Source organism: Chiloscyllium plagiosum, chromosome 49 (genome assembly GCF_004010195.1).
Source record: "Chiloscyllium plagiosum isolate BGI_BamShark_2017 chromosome 49, ASM401019v2, whole genome shotgun sequence".
NCBI lineage: Eukaryota > Metazoa > Chordata > Chondrichthyes > Orectolobiformes > Hemiscylliidae > Chiloscyllium > Chiloscyllium plagiosum.
In genome coordinates, this window is record NC_057758.1 from 9,925,672 (window position 1) to 9,951,141 (window position 25,470).

General features: G+C 43.3%; 1 protein-coding gene and 1 long non-coding RNA gene across 6 annotated transcripts; one reads left to right on the forward strand and one right to left on the reverse strand.

Annotated features, from left to right (window-relative positions):
* The first annotated feature begins 2,337 nt into the window (after positions 1-2,337).
* Positions 2,338-4,977, forward strand: LOC122544466. The gene is made up of 3 exons (XR_006310354.1): positions 2,338-2,410; positions 3,887-3,974; positions 4,448-4,977. It is a non-coding gene; the product is annotated as an uncharacterized LOC122544466 (long non-coding RNA).
* An 835-nt stretch (positions 4,978-5,812) lies between these two features.
* On the reverse strand, positions 5,813-12,272 carry LOC122544464. 5 transcript variants are annotated; one of them, XR_006310352.1, is made up of 3 exons: positions 11,196-12,272; positions 6,551-6,733; positions 5,813-6,358 (listed from the first exon to the last, which is right to left on the reverse strand). XR_006310352.1 is itself a non-coding variant. In XM_043683701.1 (2 exons), exons 1-2 carry the CDS (start codon positions 11,269-11,271, stop codon positions 8,194-8,196), a joined length of 1,812 nt encoding a protein of 603 aa, XP_043539636.1. In that variant the 5' UTR covers positions 11,272-12,272; the 3' UTR covers positions 6,924-8,193. The 5 variants fall into 5 exon arrangements, 2 of the variants coding, with proteins under 2 accessions (XP_043539636.1, XP_043539638.1); XR_006310353.1 differs by lacking the exon at positions 6,551-6,733; XR_006310351.1 differs by lacking the exon at positions 5,813-6,358 and having other exon boundaries at positions 6,365-6,733.
* Positions 12,273-25,470: the final 13,198 nt, after the last annotated feature.

Below are 25,470 nucleotides of genomic sequence, written 5' to 3' on the forward strand. Positions count from 1 at the left end.
CTTGTGGTGATTGTGGGTTTAAAAGGCGCTCTCTAAGGAGCCTTCGTAAGTTATTGTGGTGTATCTTGTAGATGGTATACTCTGCTACCTCTATGCATTAATAGTGGAGGGTTTGGATGTTTGTGGATGTGATGCCAATCAAGTGGGCTGCTTTGACATGGATGGTGTCAAGTTTCTTGAGTGTCATTGGAGCTGCACTCATCCAGACAGGTAGGGAGTATTATCTCACAGTTCTGACTTGTGCCTTGTCATGGTGGGACAGGCTTTGGAGAGTCAGCAAGTTGAGTTATTTGCTGCAGGATTCCCAGCCTGTGACCTGCTCTTTTGGCTGCAGTATTTATATGGTTAGGTTAGCTCAGTTCTGGTTAATTGTAATATTAAGGATGTTGACAGAGGGGCATTCAGTGGTGGGAAAAGCTTTCAATGTTAGACTCAGGCTTGGTCTTAGGCTTTGTGAATACATGGGATTTGGGGACTTAAATGTAAGTTTGGGATTAGGGGCTGGGAGGACCCTGGATTAAGGGTAGTGAGGCATCAGGTCTGCATTAAGATTGGTGTTAGTTTTTGTTCGGAGTTGGGTCTGCTGTTAATTGCAGTGTTTCTTGTTCAGGGATGCAGTGGTCTTATCAACATCACAACCTTCAACATCCACTTTCGTCAACCGATGCTGTGCCCCAGTCCCAAAGGCTGGCATTTGAGAATTCTCGACTCCTGGGCCTTGCAAGTGGAGCTGCCCTGACTAACCCCACATTAACTTCCTTTAGAAACATGACCCTTAGACCGAGCACCTTGTTCTCAGCAGCCAGCAGCAGCAACCTAACTGAGGTAAGTCAAAGCTTGTAGACCTTCAAAGAATTTATCTGACAAGGGAGGGTTTGGGGAGGTGGCTTGAGAAGTTCAGGGAGAAGCTGAAAGGATACAGCATAAATCTCTCAGAGCCCCTGATGCTGATCAGTGGCCAATGAGTTGCCCAATCAATGCCCAACTAAGTACTGGTAACAGTTGGATAGTGGTACTTTGCAAGGTCAAACTGCCTGCCAGTGAGGGCTCAGGTGAGGAGCAAAAGGACTTGACACCACAATGAAACTGAGCACCTCTTGGGCAGATGATGAGTTACTACTAGAGGATCAAGAAAGCACTGTTGAGAGGGTGGAAGCAGGTTCAAAAGATACATTTAAAAGGGAATTGGATGGTAATTTGAAAAGGAAGGAAGTACAGAGTGTTATGAAGATGTGAGTGAACTATACCTTTTAAGAGAGTTAAAAGCTAGCAGTGACAGCACAGTGTTCTCAATAAGACACAATGTAACAGGTGCTCCAGCTAGCGGGGTAGCAGGTTGCCTGGAAATGACAAAAAACAGATTTGAATTAGGCCAATCAGTTTAAATTATACTCCGAAAAATACCAAACTCCAATCAAGTTTGAATTGAGTTTGTTGACAATCTGAAAAGCCAATGACATAATCCGATGCTTTGAGGATATAACACAGGGGAAAATTGAACAGTTGGGAGGAGAACTGCCAAACTACCAGTATGTAAACAAACTGCCTGAAAAATAGCTCTCTTATTGATCAGTAAACTGGGAAGCAGAAATCCCTAAGAAGAAAAGAAGACACAGGAAGGTCCAAATAGAAGAACCAAAAGCTGCCTGGTTTTGAGATAAGTTTTTTTTTGTAAATCTTAATTGGGAGTTTTGTCAGACTTGTATTATAGAAGGGAAAGCAAACAATAGGTTAGAGTAAGGACTTGTGAATAGTTGTTGGTTAATTAGTCTCTGTTATACTTTAAGAAATAAAGTTGTTAATTTTTACTTTAAATAGTTCTTGACCACTTGAATTTTTACAGATTACTGCACGGGATAACTCTTTTCTGTGTTGCTGGTTTTACATTAAGGAGAGTTTACCTCATGTCATAACCACAGAGCAAGACAGGAAAATGGCATTAAGTGAGATGCTGATTTGGAGAGCTGGCACAGAGATAGTGGACTGAATGGTCTACTTCTACACTGTAACAATTGTGTGTTTGAGAGATTCCGCACTCAAAACCGCTAGATCCAGGAACTCTCAGGGAAACCCATTACCATCAGCAGGTCAGGACTGAACAGAGCTCCAGTGAGATGGCTAATGTGGATCCATGAGCTTGGTTGGGTACCAGAGTCAGTGCAGTGCCTGAAGCATTTGAGGCTCAGAATTGAGACGAGTCAACAAAACCCCTTGTGCAGGTTCTGCCCTCACGGAGATGTGTTTTCTTCTGAGTGTAGGAATGGTTTGCCGATCACAATCTTGAGAACTTGGCCCCATTTATTCCAATGGAGGATGAAGAATTTCAGATGATTCCTGTGGAGAATTCGTGGCTCCGAGCTGTCCCAGGATATCAGACCCTGCATCACAGGGGCAACTGTGAGACTGCCAGGTAGAGCAAACCCCAGCAACATCTAGACTCCCAGCCGATACCCCAGGAATACCTAGACGCCCAGCTGATATCCCAGCAGCACCTAGACTCCTAGCCCAAGACCCAGCAGTACCTAGACTCCCAGCTGATACTTCAGGAACATTCACCTCTCAGCCGATACCCCAGGAACACCCATCTCCCAGCCCGAGACCCCAGCATCACCTAGACTCCCAGCCGATACCCCAGGAACATCCATCTCCCAACCCGAGACCCCAGCATCACCTAGATTCCCAACCCGAAACCCCAGGAACACCCACTCTCAGCCCAAGACCCCAGAACCATCCAGTCCCTCAACCCAAGACTCAGCAGCACCTTATGCCTTCTTGACCTTGATACTCTTTAGAGAGGGAACAGCTTCTCCCAATCTACTCCATCCAGCCTGCTCATGATTTTGAAACACTTTATCAAATCTCCTCTCATGCTTCTTCCTAATGTCATCAATCCATCCTCACAAGTGAACTTTCTCAATCAGAACCATTCTTCTAAATTGCTTCTGCATTCTTTCCTATGCATTCACATCTTTCCTATAAGATGGAGACCACAATTATACACAATACTGCAGTTGAGGTTCTAACAAGTATCTTAAACAAGTTCAACATCACCTCCTTCCTCTTGTAGTCTATGCTCCTATTAATAAAGCTAAGAAACACTGTGTGCTTATGAGCTGCTTTCTCTACCTGTCCAGTCACCTTCAATGATCTATGCAGAAATACAGTCAGGTCCTCTGCTCCTGCCCCCCCCCCCCCCCTTTAGAATTGTACCCTCTATTTTATATTGTCTTTCAATGTTCTTCCATCCAAACTGAATCACTTCACACTTTTCTGAATTGAACTTCATCTACCACTTCTCTGTCCATTCCACCAACCTGTCAATGTCTGATCGGAGTTCAAAGTTAAAAATCACACAACACCAGGTTATAGTCCAACAGGTTTAATTGGAAGCACACTAGCTTTCGGAGCGTCGCTCCTTCATCAGGTGATTGTGGAGGGCTCCGAAAGCGTCGCTCCGAAAGCTAGTGTGCTTCCAATTAAACCTGTTGGACTATAAACTGGTGTTGTGTGATTTTTAACTTTGTACACCCCAGTCCAACACCGGCATCTCCAAATCATGACTATTATCGGAGTTCCACACTGACCTCCTCACAGTTTGCAGTTCTTCCAAGTTTCATATAATCTGCAAACTTTGAAATTGTCTTCAGCACACCAAAGAGCTTGTCCTATCATGGATCCACCATCACTCGTATCCAGATTCAGCCCCACCTTGTGACCAAGTTACAGCCCTGAGTGTTCTGACCAATGGTCACAGGGGATATTATGCAATGTTGGAGGTGCCAGCATTCATTGTTATTTTGGGGAGCTGCTGGTGAGTTACTGGCTGTGACAGTGTTGGTAACATGCAGGTTGTGTCTCTGGTTACTGACACTGGTCCCTCTTGCAGGTTCTCTTCGAGCAGTGTCTGTGAGCTGAGCCTCCGCCGTGGCATCAAGAGGAACCATCAGACCGATTTGACCTGTGACTTGGCAGTGGTGAGTTGCAGGAAAAGGTTGCACTGAGCCCTTGTTGCAATAAGAAGCAATGCTGTGTTTGATGAGGATATTGTCATGGGAAATTTACTCTGTATCAATCCTGTGCTGTCCCTGTCCTGGGAATGTTTGAGGGGACAGTGTAGAGAGATCTTTACTCTGTATTTAACATGGTGCTGACCCTGTCCTGGGAATGTCTGATAGGGACAGTGTATGGAGAGCTTTACTCCATATTTAACCCTCTGCTTTTCATATCCTGGAAGTATTTGATGGGGACAGTGTAGGGGAAGGTTTACTCTATATCTAACACTGTGCTCTACCTGTCCTGGGAATGTTTGATGGGGAAAGTGTCGAGGGGAGTTTACTCTGTATCCAATTCAGCACTGTCATTGTCCTTGGATTGTTTGATGGGAACAATGTTAAGAGAGCTTTGTACGATATCTAACACTGTTTTGAACCTGGATGGTATGTTTCAGTGTCTATGCAAGGACGGTTGTTGTGATGCTGAATGGCAGGGTCCCTTTCAGCAGAAGAGATTGAAGACTTTGAATGTATTGGATACAGAGGAGCAAAGCTGCCACAGAGAGAATCTGAGCCTGTGGGATTGGAGAACAGGTAGGGGAAACAAAGCTCAGAATTTCATGGCTAGCTGTTTTTGGAAATGCAATTCTTTTGCCCTGTCGATCACTCAGGCAGCCAATTGGTTCACCACTTGGAGGCTCACTGCCCAATCTTCATTAGATCCACGTTCACAAATGGATTTCCAGCTGTTTGGAAGACTGAGTAAGCAGTGATTAGGGATTGGAAATCTTATGGAGTTCTACGTAATCCCCACCTACCCACCAAAAAAACATGCAGACAAAGTGGTTTAGAAGGCATATGGAACACTTTCCTTTATTAGTTGAGGTGTGGAGTTTAAGAAATGGGAGACTTTGGTGGAACTGTATAAAATGTTAGTAAGGCCACAACTACAGTATTGCATACAGTTCTAGAACCCACATTATAGCAGGGATGTGATAGCACTGGGCAGCATACAGAGGAATTTTTTCAGGATATTATCAGTTATGAAATTGAGCAGACTGAGATTGTTTTCCTTGGGACAGAGGAGATATAGAAAGTACATGATTAAAATGTATAATGTTAAGAGGGATTATAGATAGGGTAAACAGAAAAAAACTTTCCCCTTGATGAAGGGATCAATGATCAGGGAACATAGTTTGAAAGTAAGGAGAGGAGGTTCAAGGATATGTAAGGAAAGTGTTGGGATCTGGAACTCTCTGCCTGCAAAGCTGGTAAAAAACCTTCCAACATTTAAGAAGTACAAGTTATTCTGCATGTGTCCTCAACGTGGACTCATTGTGACACGATTAACAAATTGGGCACACTATCTGTAAAGCCCGTGAAATTTTAAAACATGTGTTGGCTGTAACACAATTTCATCGCCAACACTTTAAGCACTGTTTGTAAAGTACAATTTTTCTATAACATGCAGTTGCACAAGAACGCAACCATCGGGTTTTAGAAGAATTGACTGTATTTAGATTTGCACTTGGGATGCCAAGGTATACAAGGCTATGGACAGTGCTGGAAAATCGAATTAGAATGATTAGGTGATTGTTTTCGACAAGCTATTACAAGGGGGCATAGCTTTAAATTAAGGGGGGGTAGGTATAGGACAGATGTTAGGGGTAGGTTCTTTACTCAGCGAGTCGTGAGTTCATGGAATGCCCTGCCAGTAGCAGTGGTGGACTCTCCCTCATTATGGGCATTTAAGCGGGCATTGGATAGGTATATGGAGGATAGTGGGCTAGTGTAGGTTAGGTGGGCTTGGATCGGCGCAACATCGAGGGCCGAAGGGCCTGTACTGCGCTGTATTCTTCTATGTTCTAAGCACAGACAGCTTGGGCTGAAGGGCCCTTTTCTCTGCCTTAGACGTCTATGACTGCATGACTTTTGGTGGGTGATTGGAGTAGTGGTGGCAATATCTGAAGGTCTTGAAATTACAGATTGTCCAGTTTTCTTGCTTTAAAGATGCTTCTGACTTTGCTTCCTCTAGATCTGTCCAGCTGCCTGCAGGGGCCGTGCTCTTCACTCAAGGTGTTACCAATTCTCAGTCCCATTGACTGTGAGGTCAATGCTCCACTCCATGGGGCAAGGCTCCTTCACGGGACAGACCTGCTGCAGGTTCTGGATCAGGCCAGCTTATACCAGGAGAGCAAGGATTTACCAAACCCCAGCCACATGAAGTGAGTGGACTGCCAGACTTAAGTTATGAGGAATGACTGGACTTCGCCCGGAGGGAGTGAGCTCCGATTCCGGGACAGTGGGGACAGCTCGGACAGCGGGGGTCAGTCCCAAAGGCCACAGTTACTGGTGACATCTAAGCCCTGGTGAAGAAGGGAGATAAATACTATTGGTAACGCAGAAATGGGATTAATGGATTAAATCATTACCAACAAAATATGAAATAGGGTTTAGCCCATAATAAACCAACCCACACGTAAGCTTCTCCCTTCAAGATTAAACACTGTTTGCAAATGGGTCTCTTCTAAAGAAATCAACAATCAGGCTTTTCTCACCATGCTCTCCACCCCCTGGTGGGGAGCTGAGCCTGATCCTCGTTCTATTGTTCCAACTTTAAACAGCTGACTTCAAACAAGCCAAGGCTGAAATCTGAACACTGCCAGTCCCTGGTTATGCAATATTGAGATACCTAGTACAGATTCTTCAGAAATGGTCATCATTCTCTTTGCATTGAATATCTGTGTGAGAATGAAATAAAAAGTTAAAATTAAAAGGACAAGTTTGTATTCCTCATTTTAACCCACAGACCGAGTGTGGCAGGTCAATGTAATCACTAGCTCAGTTGGGAGGTTGCACAGAGCTGCAACATGCGTGGCTACGGCAAAGAAGAGCTGAATGAATTATTCATGAAATGAGCTAAGTCAAAAAACAGATCATGTAGTCTTTATTTTGTAGTCTTTCCCAAAATGTCTTACTGTATTCCTCATTCTGTCTATGAGAGTTTTACAAATCTGTAAATCACCTACATGACTACTCGGAAACTGCAAACCAGTGCCTAATATTAAAAAAAACATAATTTAACCCATTGTGTGGGCATAATTGTGCACAGATTCCCTCAGTAATTGTTGCAGGAACACTTTGTGTCCCATCTTGTCAATCATAATCTCCAATTATAATTGCAGATTAGATTTTTTTCATTGTAATGCAGACTTGATTTCAAAAGCTTTTTGTTGGCAGGGAGCATGAGGCTCAAGTTTGCCTGGGGTGCCTGATTCTCCAGCCCTGGAGCATAGCAGCTTTTCTGAACAAAATGAGGACTAGTTTCAAAATGTAAAACTGGTTAAGGACTCATTGCCTACTTGGGGATCCTTTCTGTCAGCATTGTGTATGGACCTACGCCGGATGAACTACAGTCATTCATGAAAGTTGCTGACCACCCCTCTTCTCAAGGGGCAATTAGGGTTGGACAATAAATGTTGGCCAAAGCAGCTACATTTGCATCCCAAGGAAGCATTCAAAAGTCAAAGCCCATTGAGAATCTGGCAATGTGAAGCCCCACCCCCCACCACTACAAAAAAGAAATATTGTACAGTTTCAGAAATTTAAAGAATTGGACAGTGACATGCTGATTTTCACGTTCTGAAGCCCAACGCATTTATACTGAGTATGCATGCAGAAAGTCAGCATGACAATCAACTTGACTGCAGTTGGCTACTTTTGTTGTCTTAATTCATCACTAGAAACTCCCCCCATCTACGATGTCAAACATATTCACAACGAACATTGTTTATTATTTCTCTGAAATTTCCAATGAAATGGGTTGTTTTACAGCGGTGGAGGAGGTGGGAAAATCTACAAAAGTCAAAGACTATTTTGAAGAAGCCTGGAAAATAAACTTGCTCTGGGATACATTCAGGATCCAGTCAATTGCAGTTCCTCCTCATGCTTGGTGCTGGAGCTCTGATGTTGAAGCTCTGATGTTGAAGCTGAGACTCCACTGGGTCAGGTGAGAGGGCCAATGGAAGGGTCTCATTTCAAATTAGACTGAATTACTACTCAGGGAAGGGAAGATTGGCTATGAAAGGCTTAAATAACTGCTCTGGTCTGTTAAATCGTCCAGGAATGGACATTAACAGGTCCTTGTTGACAGAAATTGTGCCTTTTGCTCTGTATTGGTCTTTACAGGTCATTGATGTCTTCACAGTTGGTAGCTGGCCATCCCACTCTGTTCTTCTGATAGAAGTGGACTGGTCATCTTTAAGAATCTCAGTTGGTTTAAACATTTCTTGATGAGTAGATCAGCAACAGCTTTTCCCCAAGGTAATGGCTCATGGCTGGATCTAGAAACCTTCAGAATCTTCCCCCAAACATGTCCAGTATCCAATCCAGTCCCCGTGCCTGGGGTTTCTGATTCAACTTTGACGTTCAGAGTGTGACTAGAGGCTGTTGTCAGGTTCTTCTTGACAGGAGCTCGGAGTTTGTCCATTACTGGGACATGGAAACAATCAAAGATTGATGGCAAAATCTTGGTCCAGAGTTCCAACATTGGCTCTGAGAATCCTGACCACGCCTTCTTTTCAGGAATCGTTTTCGGATTGGGAGGGAATATTTCATCAAGTGGTATCTCAACAAAGTCATCACACTTTGTTGATCTCATGTGGTTTGGAGTTCCAAAAGGTGGTTCTGATTTCCACTCTAAGTTTGAGGCAGACAGAGATGGTGCTGACAGCACTCTTGCATTTTGACAGTGTCTAGGGACTGATGTTAGGCTTGAGGTCTGGTTTACAGAATGATTTTTGTTTGTATTGAATTCAGGTCTCAGTAGGCCAGTGAGATGTGAAATAAGGCAGGAGTTATCATTTTCCACTGTCTTGGGATGCCATCTATTCTGTTCACTTATTCTTGTTGTTATCCTCAACCATACAGAGTATTCTCCAATTGAACTCTTTGGCTGACCAACTAACCAAGCAGTGGTAACTTCCGGCTGAGGAGTTGTGAGTCGAACCTCACCATTCTGACCAGTTAAGCCTTTCAGGCTTGAGTTTGGTTTTGGTGGTTTGTCTTGCAGACAACTCCAGAAATTTGAGGTCTGGTGGAAAGGTTGACTTTCCCTAACAACTGGAGCCCACATCCCGAGTGCCTGGGTTAAATGGGGAGGTGATGACAAAGTTTTATTTTCTTCAATGGTATAGTTTACTAGGCATGCACCCAAAGAATTAGAATCAGACACAGATGAAAAACCTGGATTCAACCTGGGCTCCATTACAGACTGGGGTGTGTGAGGGCTTATCAGACAATGAGGAACACTACATTTCTCTGGATATCCATTATAGTTCGTGTTAGACTCTCTAGACACTCTTCTTTCTGCGGAGACACAGGGAGATTTCAGCCTCTGATCAACTTGGCAATCAAGGCTTAAGTTCACGTTGGGCAGAGGAATGGAGGGTTGGACATCGAGGGAGACTGAAGCTAGAGACCCATTGCGGGGGAGGATAGAGCAGGAACCTGAAGGCACAATGAAGGAGCACTGTGCACTGTCTCCCTGGGTATTTAAGCTGGAAAGCGATTTATCTTTAGGCTGGGTCTCTGTTTGAGGGAATAGGTACTCAGTGGCAGCTGTCATCTGGATGGGAAACAGAGAAGGCAGCGAGAGACGTGGGAGTAAGAGGACTGAAAGTGTTGTTAGTTGTCCCTTGATTAACGTTTGACTCCTGGTAAAGAGATGGTCACAGGCCCTGGCCTGAGAATGGGAAAATGCTGAAAACCAAACAGATTTGTTCAAACTAGAAGTGGTGTATCTGGATTGAGATGGGACAAAATGGACCCTCTTGTGATCAACTTTCTCTCTTTGTTGTTTCCTCTTCATAGTGATACTTGGCAGTGCTTGTATGATGAGGAGACAGGTCATAATGGCAAACACAAACAACAACAAATCTGTAGGAGGCAGGCGAAGAAGCATTTGAGTAGAGAAAGTAAACATTTAAACAACTGGATCAATGCAAAAGAAATTTACCTGGATATATGGGTTCTACAACAGTAAATACTCTTTATAAAACTTGCGAATTAATCCCTAGCCAAGTTCTTAGCTCAGCAATATTCAGCTTAGCTGAGACCAAGCTCTGGGGATGTCACCACTCAACTCACTGGCCTCTCAGGCTTTATCAATGCTGGGAAGGAACCACAAATGGTGTGGGCACAAGGACTATCAACAACCAGCATAATATTCAGCGGGACTGATGCGCTAGGAATCTCAGGTAAAAAACAACCTCAAACAACCAGGGGGCTTGCTGTTAAAGTGAGGGTCTGCTCACTAATCTAATGCCTATCCTGAGTGTGACTAATATTGGGGATTTGTGTTGGCAGAATGTGTGCTGCAATCAACAGCCATTGGGGAGTGGTAACTACGTACTGTAGATTTGTGGGGTTATGTTCTCCCTCATATTCCATACAGTTTCTACCTTGTGACATCCTGCTCAAACATATTAAGAGAACTTGTTACATTCGTCATGTTAAACCTCAATTGCTAAAAGCAGAAACGCAACTCTATCCTCAAAACAATTAAAACGAGTTTCAACAAATTAGAATCAGTGTTGTTCATGGTGGGATGCAAAGGGTTAAAAAGAACCAGAAGCTCACTACAAGACATGGAGTCTGCAGATGGAATAAAAATCAGGAAGTGCTGGGGAAACTCCACAACTCTGGAGAATCTGTGGAGAGAGAAAAACAAAGAGAATGTTTCTCGTGCAATACAATGCTTCTTTGGAAATGTCATATTAGATGGAAATTTTTATTGTTTCTCCATCACAGAGGAGGCTGGAGCTACTGAGTGTCTCTAGCATTTTCTGTTTTTATTTCAAATCTCCAACATTGACAGTATTTTGCTTTTGTTAGTAACTGATAAGGGAGTGAGCCTCGTGAACACTGTTTGTACTGAATGGTAAATACAGATACTTCATCCATGTAACCCTTAAGTAAAATAAATCACAGGTTTCATTTTGACTCGTACAAATCTGGTTCAGTGTTCTACCCAATACACATTGGGTGATGGGACTTCCATACAGCTTACAGTTGAATTTAACATCCAGATCCAGACCTAGACTATCTCTGATCTGCAATACCAAACGTTGATGTCCTGAATGACTAACTTTAAACATAGATGGCAGAGGTAATGAGAGGTGGCTTGACACTCTCACTTCTTACCGTGGGGGTGAAGATTTGGGTACTCTGAGACCTCCTCCACTTGCATTTTCATAGCTGGAAGACATTCATCCCTCATAAAGAAGTAGGAAAAGCTCTTCCCCAAGGCTGCCCACAACAGCACTCATATGAACAGTTCTGGAACATCCCTGTTACCACGTGACAGAACAGCAAACTCTGTGACATCACTTAGTGACCACTGACCAGGAGAGAAGCCAAAGTCATCACTGGATGACCACTAACTGTACAAGAATGGGATGAGTGACACACAGCCATGATTGAATGTTGGAGCAGATGTGATGGGCCTATATTCTGCTCTTATGTCTTATGGTCTTAAGGAAGGCAAGACTTTGCTGCCTGGTAACACGATGTTGATGTGAACAAATGAGATGGTGCTATACCAGAGGTGGAGAAAGCAAACAGGTGAGACAAGTAGTTGCTGCATGGGTGAACAAGTGAGATAATTCTACCTTTTTGGGGGCAGGGAAAGATAGATGGGATAGTACCAATTATGGAGGGGAACAGGTGAGACAGTGCCACGTGGGAGGGGCATGGACCTAACAAAATGGGTCAAAGTGGGCTGGACATCAGAATATGATTAAGACATAGGAATCTGTCATCCCTACTACATTGTTCAGATTTAAGGCAGGTAGCAAGATTGTATGAAACCATTCACCAAAGCTTTAGTTAAATACAGAGAAATTTCTAATATTTACTTATCCAATGATGGACTTTCTTTTATGCTAGAAGATTGGTTTTGATGTGTGAAGAGTTTCTTGTATTGTTGACAGTACAAGGGTAGGGGTTGCCATAGGCTGGTGAGGGAATTGGTTCTAATTTCGGGTTCCATGACTCCTTTATTTCCCCAAGGTCTGATCATCAATCATTCAAGCCATCTTAGGAATCTTGTGTCCATCTCCAGGAAATTTCCTTAATTCAGGAATCTGACCTGGAAGGTTTGTTCCAATCCATCTCCCGAGCTATATTCTTCTCACTGTCTGCTGACTCCTTGATGACTTGCATTACCAAAGCATTCCTGTGCCGGGTGGCATTGAGCTGGCTCGGATTTGATTCAGGCAAGTCCTGTGTATTAAACCAACAAAAAATTCAAGTCACAACATAATTCACAGAACACACGAAGCACCAAAGCTTCCTTCAGATTATCCCAAAATCTGCTATGCTTACTCTCCCCACATACTCTGCCTGGGGTGTGATAAGCAGAACTGAGCATAAGGGTACAGGAAATAAGTGCAGAATTAGGTCATTTGACCCGGGAAGAAAGTGCAGATGCTGGAGATCAGAGCTGAAAATGTGTTGCTGGAAAAGCGCAGCAGGTCAGGCAGCATCCAAGGAGCAGGAGAATCGACGTTTCGGGCATGAGCCCGAAAATCATTTGACCCCTCAAGGCTGTCCTGCTATTCAGTAAAACCATGGCTGTTCTGCCCAGGCCTTGACAGCTCCCTTGTGCCAGCTCAGTATTACTCTCAATTCCCAATATTTCCACCTCCTCTTTAAATATTTTCAGTGATGTAGCCTCCACATTTCTGGGATAGAGAATACCACACATTCACTATCCTCTGGAAGAAGACCTCAGTTCTAAGACATTCACATTTCAGTTTTAAATGAGCGTCCCCTTATTCTGTACTAATATGCCCTAGGTGATGATTCCTCACTAGTGGAAACATCTTCTCAACATCTACCCTTGTCAAATTCCCCTCATTCTTACAACATTACCCCTCATTTTTCTAAAATTTAATGAATAAAAGCCTAACCTGCTTAGCCGTTCTTGTTAAATGTACGTTTTCATCCCAGCAATCAGCCTGGTGAATTTCTTTTGAACAGCCTGCAATGCCAGTGTATCTTTTCCAAATACAGTGACCAAAACTGTACACAGTGCTCCAGGTTTGTCTTCACCAAAACCTGCACAATTGTATCAAGACTTCCCTGTTTGTAAACTCCAAGCCCCTAGCAATAATGGTCAAATTTCCATTTGCCTCCTTTATTACTTGCTGCATTTAGATACACAAGAACACCCAGATCCCTTTCTCCACTTTCTCTCCATTTAAATAATAGTCAGCCTTTTGACTCTTCTTATCAAAGTGCATTATCTCACAGTTTCCTACACTGAACTCCAACTTCCAAGATTTTGCCAACTCACTCAACCTATCTATCTATACAGGGTGAACGCCGCATCCATGGAATCGTTTCCCGTGGTTTCAGTTACCCGTGGTTTACCATAACCCGAACATATTATAGGGAATTTTCTGGGACCAGAGACCAGGAGGCTGTCGGGAAGGTAAATTTCTCATATAAATGAATGGGTTTGCTCTTATGCGGCATTTCGGGCTTCTGCAGTAGGTTTAGGAACGTATCCCCCGTGAGTACAGGGGGAGTACTATATCTCCCTGTAAATTCCTCATGTCTTAATCACAACATGCCCTCCCACCTATTTTTGTATCATCAACGGATATGGATATCTCTTCCCTTCCTCCAAATCATCACTGACAGGTCGTTCTGCTAGAATGCACATTTTGTTAATGCGAATTCGCTGTAACGCAATTGACAAATTGGGGACAAATTTCTAAAGTGCATCTTTTAAAAGGTGTGTTGGCTGTAACGGTGATTATGCTATTTCTAAAGCGCGATTTTTCTATCATGCAGGGTTGCACAAGAATGCAACCATCACGTTATAGAAGAACTACCTGTAGATGGTAAATAATTAAGGCCCTAGGCCTCATCTTTTGGAACTTCACTAGTTAAATCTTTCCAACTTAAAAAGACACATTATACACTCTTTGCCTTCTATGTTAACCAATCCTCCAATCATACTAATATATTACTACCCATTATCACAAGCTCCTCTCCTGGTGCAATAATCTTTTCAGTCACACATTATTGACATGTTCTGTAAATCTAAGTGTACTACATCTACTGGTTTCCCTTTATCAATTCTGCTTGTTATACCCTCAAAGAACATAGCAGATTTGTTAAATATGATTCCCTTTTCATAAAACAACACTGATTCTGTTTGATTGCATTAAGCTTTTCTAAATGCCCTGCTTTTTTTTCCCATAATAATGGACTCAGGCATTTTCTGAACAAGAGATATTAGGCTAACTGGTGAGTAATTTCCTGCTTTCTGTATCTCTGCCTTCTTAAATGCGAGCACAACATTAGCAGTCTTCCAATCCCCTGGAACCCTCCCAGAATCCGGTGAGTTCTGGAATATTTTGACTAATACCTCCACTATCTCTTTAAATTCCTTCCTTTAAATCCCTTGATGCAGGCCATCAGTTCCTGGCAACCTGTTTGCCTTCAGTCCTACTAGTTTGTCAAATACTTTGTCCTGCATGATGCAGATCATTGCAAGATCTTTTCTCCCATTACTACCATGCTTATTTGTTATCTTTGGTGTGTTTTTTTGTTCCCCACGGAAGACGACACTAAATATTGGTTTAAATGATCTACCATGTCCCTGTTATTAGTTTTGCAGTCATATCCTACAAGGGTCCCACACTCACTTTAGCTACTCTCATTTTTTAATACCTATACAAGCTCTTGCTGTTTGTTTTATATTTCTTGCTAATTGTCTTTCATTTCCAAGTTTCTCCTTTTTTATTAGCTTTTAAGTTATCTGCTGCTGGTTACTAAAAAATTCCCAATCCTCTGGTCTACCACAAGTCTTTGTCACTTTACACGCCTTAGCCTGTGACTGGCAATGTACCATAGGGATCGGTGCTGGGTCCACTGTGATATGTCATTTACATTAATGATTTGGATGAGAGTTTAGAAGGTATAGTTAGTAAGTTTGTGGATGACACCAGGATTGGTGGTATAGTGGATGGTAGATGTGGTCATCTGGGAATGCACTGAGATCTTGATCAACTGGGTCATGGCAGATGGAGTTTAATTTAAATAAATACAAGATGTTGCATTTTGGTGGGTTAAACCAGGGCAGGACTTACACAGCTAATGGTAAGGCACAGAGGAGTTTTATAGAACAAAGAAGTCTAGATGTACAGATTCATAGCACCTTGAAAACAGAGTGACTGGTAGACAGCGTGGTAAAGAAGGCTTTCGGCATGCTTGCTTTCATTGGTCAGAGCGCTGAGTATAGGAGTTGAGATGTCTTGCTGCAGCTGGACAAGACGTTGGCGAGACCACTTTGGAGCAATGCATGCAGTTCTGTGTCACTCAACTATAGAGTCATAGAGATGTACAACACGGAAACAGACCCTTCGGTCCAACCCTGTCCGCACCAACCAAATATCCCAACCCAATCTAGACCCACCTGCCAGCTCCCGGCCCATATCCCTCAAAACCCTTCCTATTCATATACCCATCCAAATGCCTCTTAAACGTTGCAATTGTACCAGCCTCCACCACTTCCTCTGGCAGCTCATTCCATACACGTACCACCCTTTGTGCGAAAAAGTTGCCCCTTAGGTCCCTTTTATATCTTTCCCGCCTCACCCTAAACCTATGCCCTCTACTTCTGGACTCCCCAATGCCAGGGAAAAGACTTTGTCTATTTACCCTATCCATGCCCCTCATAATTTTGTAAACCTCTATAAGGTCACCCTTCAGCCTCCGACGATCCAAGGCCTGTTCAGCCTCTCCCTGTAGCTCAAATCCTCCAACCCTGGCAACATCCTTGTAAATCTTTTCTGAACCCTTTCAAGTTTCACAACATCTTTCTGAAGGGTATTATTAATCTAAGATGAGTTCTGAAAAGATTTATTTGGATGCTACATGGCTTGGAAGGTTTGGGTTATAAGGAGAGATTGGATAGGCTGGGACATTTTTCCTCTGGAGCGTAGGTGACTAAGCGGTGACCTCACAAAGGCCTATAAAATCATAAGAGGCATAGATAAGGTAGATAACCAACAGCTTTTCCCCATTGTAGGGGCATCTAAAACCAGAGAACATAGGTTTAAGGTGAGAAGGGAGGGATACAAAAGGATTCGGGACAATTTCTTCATACGGAAGGTGGTGATTGTCTGGAACAGACTGCCAGAGGTAGTGGTAGAAACAAGTACAATTTTGTCATTGAAGAAACATTTGGACAGGTACATGGGCAGGATAGGTATGGAGGGATATGAACCAAATGCATGCAAATAGAACTAGTTTCATTGTGTAATCTGCGCAGCATGAGAAATTTGAGCCGAAGGGCCTGTGTCCATGCTCTAGACCTCGAGGACTCTAAGTGCTCTCCTTGATAGCCTTTGTTAACCACAGATGGTCCATCCTTCTTAATGAGACCTGTTTGATCATAATAAATTTTTACTGAGTATTATGAAATATCTGTTTAAATATTTGCCACTGCTCATCTACTGGCCTTTCTCTTCATCTATTTTCACAGTCTACTTTAAACAACTTTTTCTTCATACTTCTGTACTCACCCTTATCACCCTTATTCATGTTGAGAACATTGATTTCAGACCTGAATTGCTCTCCCACAAACTCAATTTGAAATTCTACAATGTTGTGATCACTTTCCACGAGAGGACTTCTAACTACAAGATCTCTTTTCCATCCGACCTCATTATATAACATTAGATCCAGCTTAAGACTATTCCGGGGCAGGTTTACAATGTACAGGTATAAGAAACAATTCCTGATGAATGCTACAAATTCATCTCCCATGCTATTCTTGCCAATAATGTCCTAGGCCCAAGCATCTTCAGCTGCTTCAATGACCTTTCCTCATCATCGGGTCAGAAGTCAGGATGTTCGCCAATAATTACACAATTTTCAGCATTATTTCTAACTCCTAAGATACTGGAGCAGTCAGTGTTCAAATCCAGGCTTGGGCTGACAAGTGACAAGTAATATTCATACCACATAAATGCCAGGCTATGATCATTACCAATAAGAGATAATCTAACTACCACCCCTTGATATTCAGTGGTGTTACCATCACTGAATCTCCCAGTGTCAATAAACTGGGGGTTACCATTGACCAGAAACTGAACTGGACTAGCCATGTAAATGCAGTGGCCACAAGAGTAGATCAGAGGCTTGGAAAACTCTGACAAGTAAATCATCTCCTGACTCCTCAAAGTCTGTCCACTATCTACAAGGTACAAGTCAGGAGTGTGATGGATTACTCCACTTGCCTGGATCAGTGCAGCTCCAACAACACAACAACAAGAAGTTTGATACATCAAAACAATGCAGCCCACTTGATTGGCACCACATCCACAAGCAGGCAAAAGTGAGGACTGCAGATGCTGGAGATTAGAGTCAAGGTTAGAGTGGTGTTGGAAAGGCACAGCAGGTCAGGCAGCAGGAAAATCGATGTTTCAGGAGCCCTTCATCAGGAATGCAGGAATTCACCAACAATCCTTAGACAGTATCTTCCAGGCCTGAAACCACTTCCATCCAGAAGTACATGCAGTAATAGATTATGGGAACTAACCCCAAAGGTTCCCCTCTAAGTCACTCACCATCCTGCCTTGAAGACATAAGCCATTTCTTCAGTGTCGCCTGGTCAAATCCTGAAATTTTCTCCCTAAGACATTGTGGGTTATCTGTAGCACATGAACTGCAACAATGCAAGAATTCAGCTCATCATCACCTTCTCAAGGGCAACTAGGGATGGGCAATAAATGCTGGCCAGCCAGAGATGTGCACATCCCACGAACGAATAAAAATAAAATGACTTGTGCAATCAAACTGTAGATCAAAATCACCCAGAGCAATGAAAGCGCCCTTCTGAAACACCCCAATATTTCCTGATTTATACTTTGTCCTACAGTGAGGCAACTCTTCGGGGGCCTATGGACAGTACCAGTCATGACTTCTCTCCCTGGCCATTCCTTATTTCTAGCCAATCTGATTCCACACCATGATCTACTACATCTATGTCATTACTCACCATCTCACTGATACTTTTATTAACCAAGTACCCCAGCATCTTTTCTTTTTGCCTCTTCTTCCAGAACACCAAATACAGGTACTCTTGAATATAGAGTTCCCAGTCTTAGTCCCTCTACAACCAAGTCTCTATTTATATTCATTTACTTCTGTTGGTGGCAGTTAACTCATCTATCTTGTTGTAAATGCTGCATGCATTCAGATAAAGTCTTTATGCTTTAATTCTAACCATTATTACTCTCTTTGGTTTTAATTTCTGCTGCAACACTGCTTATATGTTCTGCCTCTTCCTGTCACACTTTGGTTATTGTTCACCTTTTCACTCTGCTGCACCTCTGCTCTCTCATTTCTTTTTTTAATTTTTAAACCTTCCTGTCAAGTGAATCTTCTCCTAATTAGTTTAAAGCCCTATCTACAAGCCTAACTATACAATTCTCCAGGATACTGATCCTCGGATGATTTGGATTGAACCTGCCCCGATGGAATAACTCTTTCTTTGCTAAGTACTAGTGCCCCATGAATTGAAATCCATTTCTCCCATACTAACTTTTGAGCTACACATTTACTTCTTTAATCATACAGACATAGAGCATGGAAAAAGGCCCCTCGGCCCAACTCATCCATGCTGACTGGGTTTCCTAAAGTGAACCAGTCCCATTTGCCTGCATTTAGCCCATATCACTCTAAACCTTTACTATCCATGTGCCTATCCAAATGTTGTAACTGTACCCGACTCTACCACTTCCTCTAGCAGCTTGCTTCATATATGCACCAGCCTGTGTGAAAAAGCTGCCCTTCAGAATCCTTTTAAATTTTTTCCCTCTCATCTTAAACCTATGCCCTCTAGCTTTGGACTCTCTTACCCTGGGGAACAGACTTGGACAATCCACCTTATCTATACCCCTCATGATTTTATAAACCTCTATAGGGTCACCCCTCAGCCTCCGGCGCTCCAAGGAAAAAAAGCCCTGGCATATCCAATCTATCTTTATAATTCAAACCTTCCAGTCTTGATGACATGACATCCATGCAAACCTTTTTTGCATCCTTTCCAATTTAATAACATCCTTTCTGTGGCAGGGTGACCACACATTATTTAATCTATGTCAATTTGCATGATGCTAAGGTAGTAATCCTGAGATCATGGAAAGTCATAGAGATGTACAGCATGAAAACAGACCCTTCAGTCCAACTCATCCACACTGACCAGATATCCTAAATTAATCTGGTCCCATTTGCCAACATTTGGCCCATATCCCTCTAAATCCTTCCTATTCATGTACCCATCCAGATGCCTTTTAAATGTTGCAACTGGAAATGGGAACAGTTCATCCCTGAAACTTTCACAGGACTCGGGTGGGGGTGCCTGTTGCTAGAACCTGCACTCACTGCATCTTCTGGATTTCATCCTCAACAAACTTCTGCTCTTGTCCTTTTTATAACTGGCCTGGTAGATGGCATTTCCTTCCTCATCATCCTTCTCTTCTGCAGCACCACCTTCCCTGACGTTGCCAGCTTCTTGCCCATCTGAGCCTATCTCCCATATGCACCCCCGTCCTCCTATGCCGCTGCCATCTCCAGGCCCTAGCAGATGGGCCATATCATCTGGGAGAGAAACTTGAGCCTCTGCCATTTCTCTGGCAATGGCCAGCTCAGGCAGTACGCCACCATTCTAAACTTGCTCCAAAATTCATGGTGCTGGCTTCAGGACCCTGCTGACAAATCAGGCTGAGGCATAAATTGCACAGAAGTCACAAATTCAAAATGTGCTACGGCTGACCTCAGTCTATTTTTTAACAAAAATGTCCCAGGCCCAAAGCTGCCTCAGCCATTCAGCCTGATTGACCCCTGGGTTCAGCTCCTTCTTCTCTGAGATTATTATCTTTGTGGTTCTGCTTGCTAATTTAGTGTCTAGCTGCTCATAATTCCGAGCAGAACAGCTTTCCTCGTCATACCTAGTTGCTGGTACCTAGTGGACCATGACGACTGGATCCTTCCGCTTCCACTACAAATTCCTCTGCAGTCTAGAGGGCTCTGCATGCCCTAGCAACCAAAGCCAGCGATATTATCACTACATCACTGCCTCCCCAGGGAGGTGATCTCTATTGGGGATCATCAGGAACATTAAGAATAGTCCATTTAGCCCACCAAGCCTGTTCTGCTGCTCAATAAGATCAGGGCTGATCTCCTACTTCAGCTTCTCCTTTCTCTCTGATAAGCATATCTCTTCATTCTGGATTAATGGTGCTGGAAGAGCACAGCAGTTCAGGCAGCATCCAAGGAGCTTCGAAATCAACATTTCGGGCAAAAGCCCTGATGAAGGGCTTTGCCCGAAACTTCGATTTCGAAGCTCCTTGGATGCTGCCTGAACTGCTGTGCTCTTCCAGCACCACTAATCCAGAATCTGGTTTCCAGCACCTGTAGTCATTGTTTTTACCTCTTTTATATCTCTTCATTCCCCTAGTAATTCCCAAAAAGCTATCCCAGTCTTGAATGCAGTCAATGATTGTGTATCACTGTTCACAAGGTAGAGAATTCCAATGATTCAAAGCCCACTAATTGAAGCATGCTGCCTTATTTCAGTCTGAAAGAACCGACAGATTATTCCGAGATTTACTTACCCTGTTTCAACTTCAGATCTGTACGTGCAACTCTCTATTCCCTTGTAATACGGTGGGTTGTGGAGAAAATGGGGTTTTGGGACAGTGCAGCAGAGTGCTATAGGGAGATTGGGAGGTTTTTGGGGAGGGGTTATTATGCAGAGATTGGCATCATAGAAATTATATAGAGATTATAGAACTTCGAAAAATTGACTTGGAGGTTCAAAGGGAAGGTTTGGGTGTATGAAAGGTCTGTGTAAACAGTTTTATTTGATTAAGAACATTTTTATGGAAGTGTTGTGGGAGAATTGGGCCACTAATGGGGTTATTTAGATTTGGGGTTTTATTAGGATATATAGAAGGGAGTGGGGGAGCATTGACTGTCGATTGTTTCATTTATGGAATTTGGAGGAGGTTTGGGGGAGGTTTGAGGGGATTAATTAGTTTAGTTAATTGACATTTTTTGTTAGAGTTTTGGGCTACATTCACTGATATTTAACAGAATACCCAAAGCCAATGGCAAGCCAAAAAATCAGAATATTCAAATATTCTAGTGTGACATAGAATGCAAGGAGCAGAAATAGGCCCTTTAGCCCTTCAAGCCGGCTCTGCCATTCAATATGTCCATCACTAATCCTCTATCTCAATGCTATATTCCTGATTTTTCCAATATTCCTTGATTTAAAGTGTAAACATCTCTTTCTCAAATACATTTTCTGCTGACAAATATATTCAGTGACTTGACCTCCAGAATCTTCACTACCCCTCTGAGTGAAGGAATGTTTCTTCATCTCAGTCCTAAATGGTCTATCTCTAACCTGTGTTCCCTAGTTCTGGACTCCACAATCAGGCAAAACTTCCTCCCTGCACCTCGTCTGTCCAGCCCTGTTAGAATTCTGTCTGTTTCAATGAGACCTTCTCTCATCCTTCTAAACTCTAATGCATACAGGCCAAGTCGAACCAATCTCACCACATTGGACAGTTTTGCCATCCCTGTTATCAGCCTAGTGAACCTCCGCTGCATTCCCTCTAAGGCAAGTACATCTTTCTTATGTAGGGAGACTCAAAATGTACACAATACTCCAGGTGCAGTCTTACCAAGGCCCTGTATAAGTGCAGTAAGACATCTGAACTCAAATCCTCTCACAATGAAGGTCAACATACACCACTCGTCTTCCTAACAGCTTGCTGCACCTGCCGACCTACTTTCAATGACTGGTGAATAAGGACACCCAGATCACTTTGTACATTCACACTTCCCAAAACATTACCATTTAAATAATACTCTGACTTTCTGTTTTTCACACCACAGTGTGTAACTTTACATTTAGTCATGTTATACTGCATCTGCCATGTGTTTGCCTACTCATTCAACTTGTCTAAATAGCCCCGAAGCCTCCTTGCATCATCCTCACAACTCTCAATCTGGCCAGTTTTCTGTCATCGAGACACAAAAACTGCAGATGCTGGAATCCAAAGTAGATAGGCAGGAGGCTGGAAGAACACAGCAAGCCAGGCAGCATCAGGAGGTGGAGAAGTTGACGTTTTGGGTCTACTTCAGGACGAGGGTGGGTGTGGGGGGAGCTGCAGATAAAGGGGGTGGCAGGGGCAGGGTGGTGAAATGGGGATAGGTGAAGACAGGTAGAGTGTACGATCTGGTTGGTCAATGGGAGGAATGGATCAGTTGGTGGCAGGGAGGAGTTGCAGTGATGGGAGGGGCTGGGAAGGAGGTTATTTGAAATTGGAGAATTCAGTGTTGAGTCGCCCAGGCTGTAGAATGCCCAGGCAGAAGATAAGGTGTTGTTCCTCCAGTAGGCGCTGTGATTTGTTTGGGCAATATAGCAGTCCAAGGATAGTCCTTCCAATCACCGCCCATTTCAATTCCCCCAACCACTCCCTTTCCGATATGACTATTCTTGGTCTCCTCCATTGCCAAAACAAACCACAGCACCTATTGGAGGAATTGTGCGAGGGGACTCTCTAGTCAGAGGCACAGACAGACATTTCTGCGACCAGCAGGGAAAAATCAGAATGGTATGTTGCATCCCTGGTATTGGCATCAAGGATGTGCCAGAGAGGGTGCAGAAAGTTCTTAAAGAGGAGAGGGACCAGCAGGAGGTCATTGTACACATTGGAACCAACGACACAGTCAGGGAAAAGGATGAGATTCTGAAGGGAAATCATATAAAGTTAGGTAGGAATTTAAAAAAGGAGGTGCTTAGGGTAGTAACATCTGGATTACTTCTGGTGTTACGAGCTAGTATGATTAGGAAGAGGAGGATAGAGCAGATGAATGCATGGCCGAGGAGCTGGTGTATAGGAGAAGGATTCACACTTTTGGATCATTGGAATCTCTTAGGTACAAGAAGGATGGATTGCACCTGAATTGAAAGGAAACTAATATACTGGCAGGGAAATTTGCCAGAGATGCTCAGGGGGATTTAAACTAGTAAAGTGGGGAGTTGGGCGGGGGGGGAATCCAGGGAAATAATGAGGAAAGAGATCAATCTGAGACTGATACAGTTGGGAAAGAGAGTGTCAAACAGTCAGGGCAGGCAGGGACAAAGCAGAGAACAAGGTAAATTAAACTGCATTTATTTAAATGCTAGAGACTGAACAGGGAAGGCAGATGAACTCAGGGCACAGTTAGGAACACGGGATTGGAATATCATAGCAATTACAGAAATGTTGCTCAGGGATGGACAGGACTGGCAGCTTAATGTTCCAGGATACAAATGCTTTAGGAAGAATAGAAAGGGGAGCAAGAGAGCAGGTGGAATGGCATTTTTGATAAGGGATAGTATATACTGCTGTACTTAGGGAGGATATTTCTGGGAATACATCCAAGGAAGTTATTTGGGTGGAACTGAGAAATAATAAAGGGAAGATCACCTTCTTGGGATTGTATTATAGATTCCCAATAGTCAGCAGGAAATTGAGAAACAAATTTGTAAGGAGATTTCAGATATCTGTAAGAATAATAAGGCGGTTATGTTAAGGGATTTTAGCTTTCCAACACAGACTGGAACTGCCATAGTGTTAATTGTTTATATGAAGAGGAATCTGTTAAGTGTGTACAAGAAAATTTTCTGATTCGGTATGTGGATATACCTACTAGACAACCTACTAGACAAGGTGCAAAATTTGACCTACTCTTGGGGAATAAGGAGAAAATGAGGACTGCAGATGCTGGACATCAAAGTCAAGACTGTAGTGCTCACAAAGCATTGCAGGTCAGGCAGCATCTGAGGAGCAGGAGAATCGACGCTTCAGGCATAAGCCCTTCATCAGGAATGCTCCAGCACCACACTTTCGACTTCTGGGAAATATGGCAGGACAGATGACTGAGGTGTCAGTGGGGGAGCATTCTGGGACCAGCAACCATAATTCTATTAGCTTTAAAATAGTGATGGAAAAGGATACACTGGATTTTAAAGTTTAAGTTCTAAGCTGGAGGAAGGCTAATTTTGACGGTATTAGGCAAGATCTTTCAAAAGCTGATTGGGGGCTGACGTTTGCAAAAAAGAGACGACTGGAAAATGGGACGCCTTCAAAAATGAGATAACTACAGTCCACAGACAGTACATTCCTGTTAGGGTGAAAGGAAAGGTTGGTAGGTGTAGGGAATGCTGGATGACTAAAGAAATTGAGGGTTTGGTTAAGAAAATGGAAGCATATGACAAGATGAGACAAGAAAGATCAAGTGATTCCGTAGAAGAGTTTAAAGGCTGTAGGAGTATACTTCAAAGGGAAATCAGAAAGGTAAAAAGGGGACATGAAATAGCTTTGGCAAATAGGGTTAAGGAGAATCCAAAGGGAATTTATAAATACGTTAAGGACAAAAGGGTAACGAGGGAGAGAATAGGGCCCCTCAAAGATCAGCAAGGCAGCCTATGTGTGGAGTCGCTGGAGATGGGGGAGATACTGAACGAATATTTTGCATCAGTGTTTACCGTGGAGAAGGGCATGAGAGGTATAGAATGTGGAGGGAAGGTCATTGATGAAGCAACTGAAGATGGTTGGGCCTAAGATACTACCATGATGAACCCTGCTGAGATGTCCTGGAGCTGAAATGGCTGACCTCCAACAACCACAACCACCTTCCTACGTGCCAGGTATGATTCTAACCAGTAGTAAGCTTGCCCCCGATACCCATTAATTCCAGTTTTGCTAGGACTTCTTATTACCATTATTGGTCAAATGCGGCTTTGACGTCAAGGACTGTCACTCTCACCTCACCTCTGGAATTTAATTCGTGTCCTTTTTTGAAACTAAGCTGTAATGAGGTCAGGAGCTGAGTGGTCTTGGCAGAATCCAAACTGGATGTACCTGAGCAGTTCATGTAAAACACTACGCCACCTTCTTTCCCGTTTTGTTTGTCCTTTCTAAACAATCAATGTCCCTGTAGGTTACTTTCCAGCCAAAAAGAACAAGATGGCAGCAGAGAAGGACACTGCTTGTCTGCTCCATCCATTTCTTTTTCTTTGTTTTTTGCTCTCTTTTATACCTTTTCCTCTTCTCTCTTCTTGGCCTTGAAATCTCAGCTTCAGCGAAGGCTTGGCCTCTTGGATCCTCATTCTGGATTAGTAGTGCTGGAAGAGCACAGCAGTTCAGGCAGCATCCAAGGAGCAGTAAAATCAAAGTTTCGGGCAAAAGCCCTTCATCAGGAATACAGGCAGAGAGCCTGAAGCGTGGAGAGATAAGTGAGAGGAGGGTGGGAGTGGGGAGAAAATAGCATAGAGTACAATAGGTGAGTGGGGGAGGGGATGAAGGTGATAGGTCAGGGAGGAGAGGGTGGA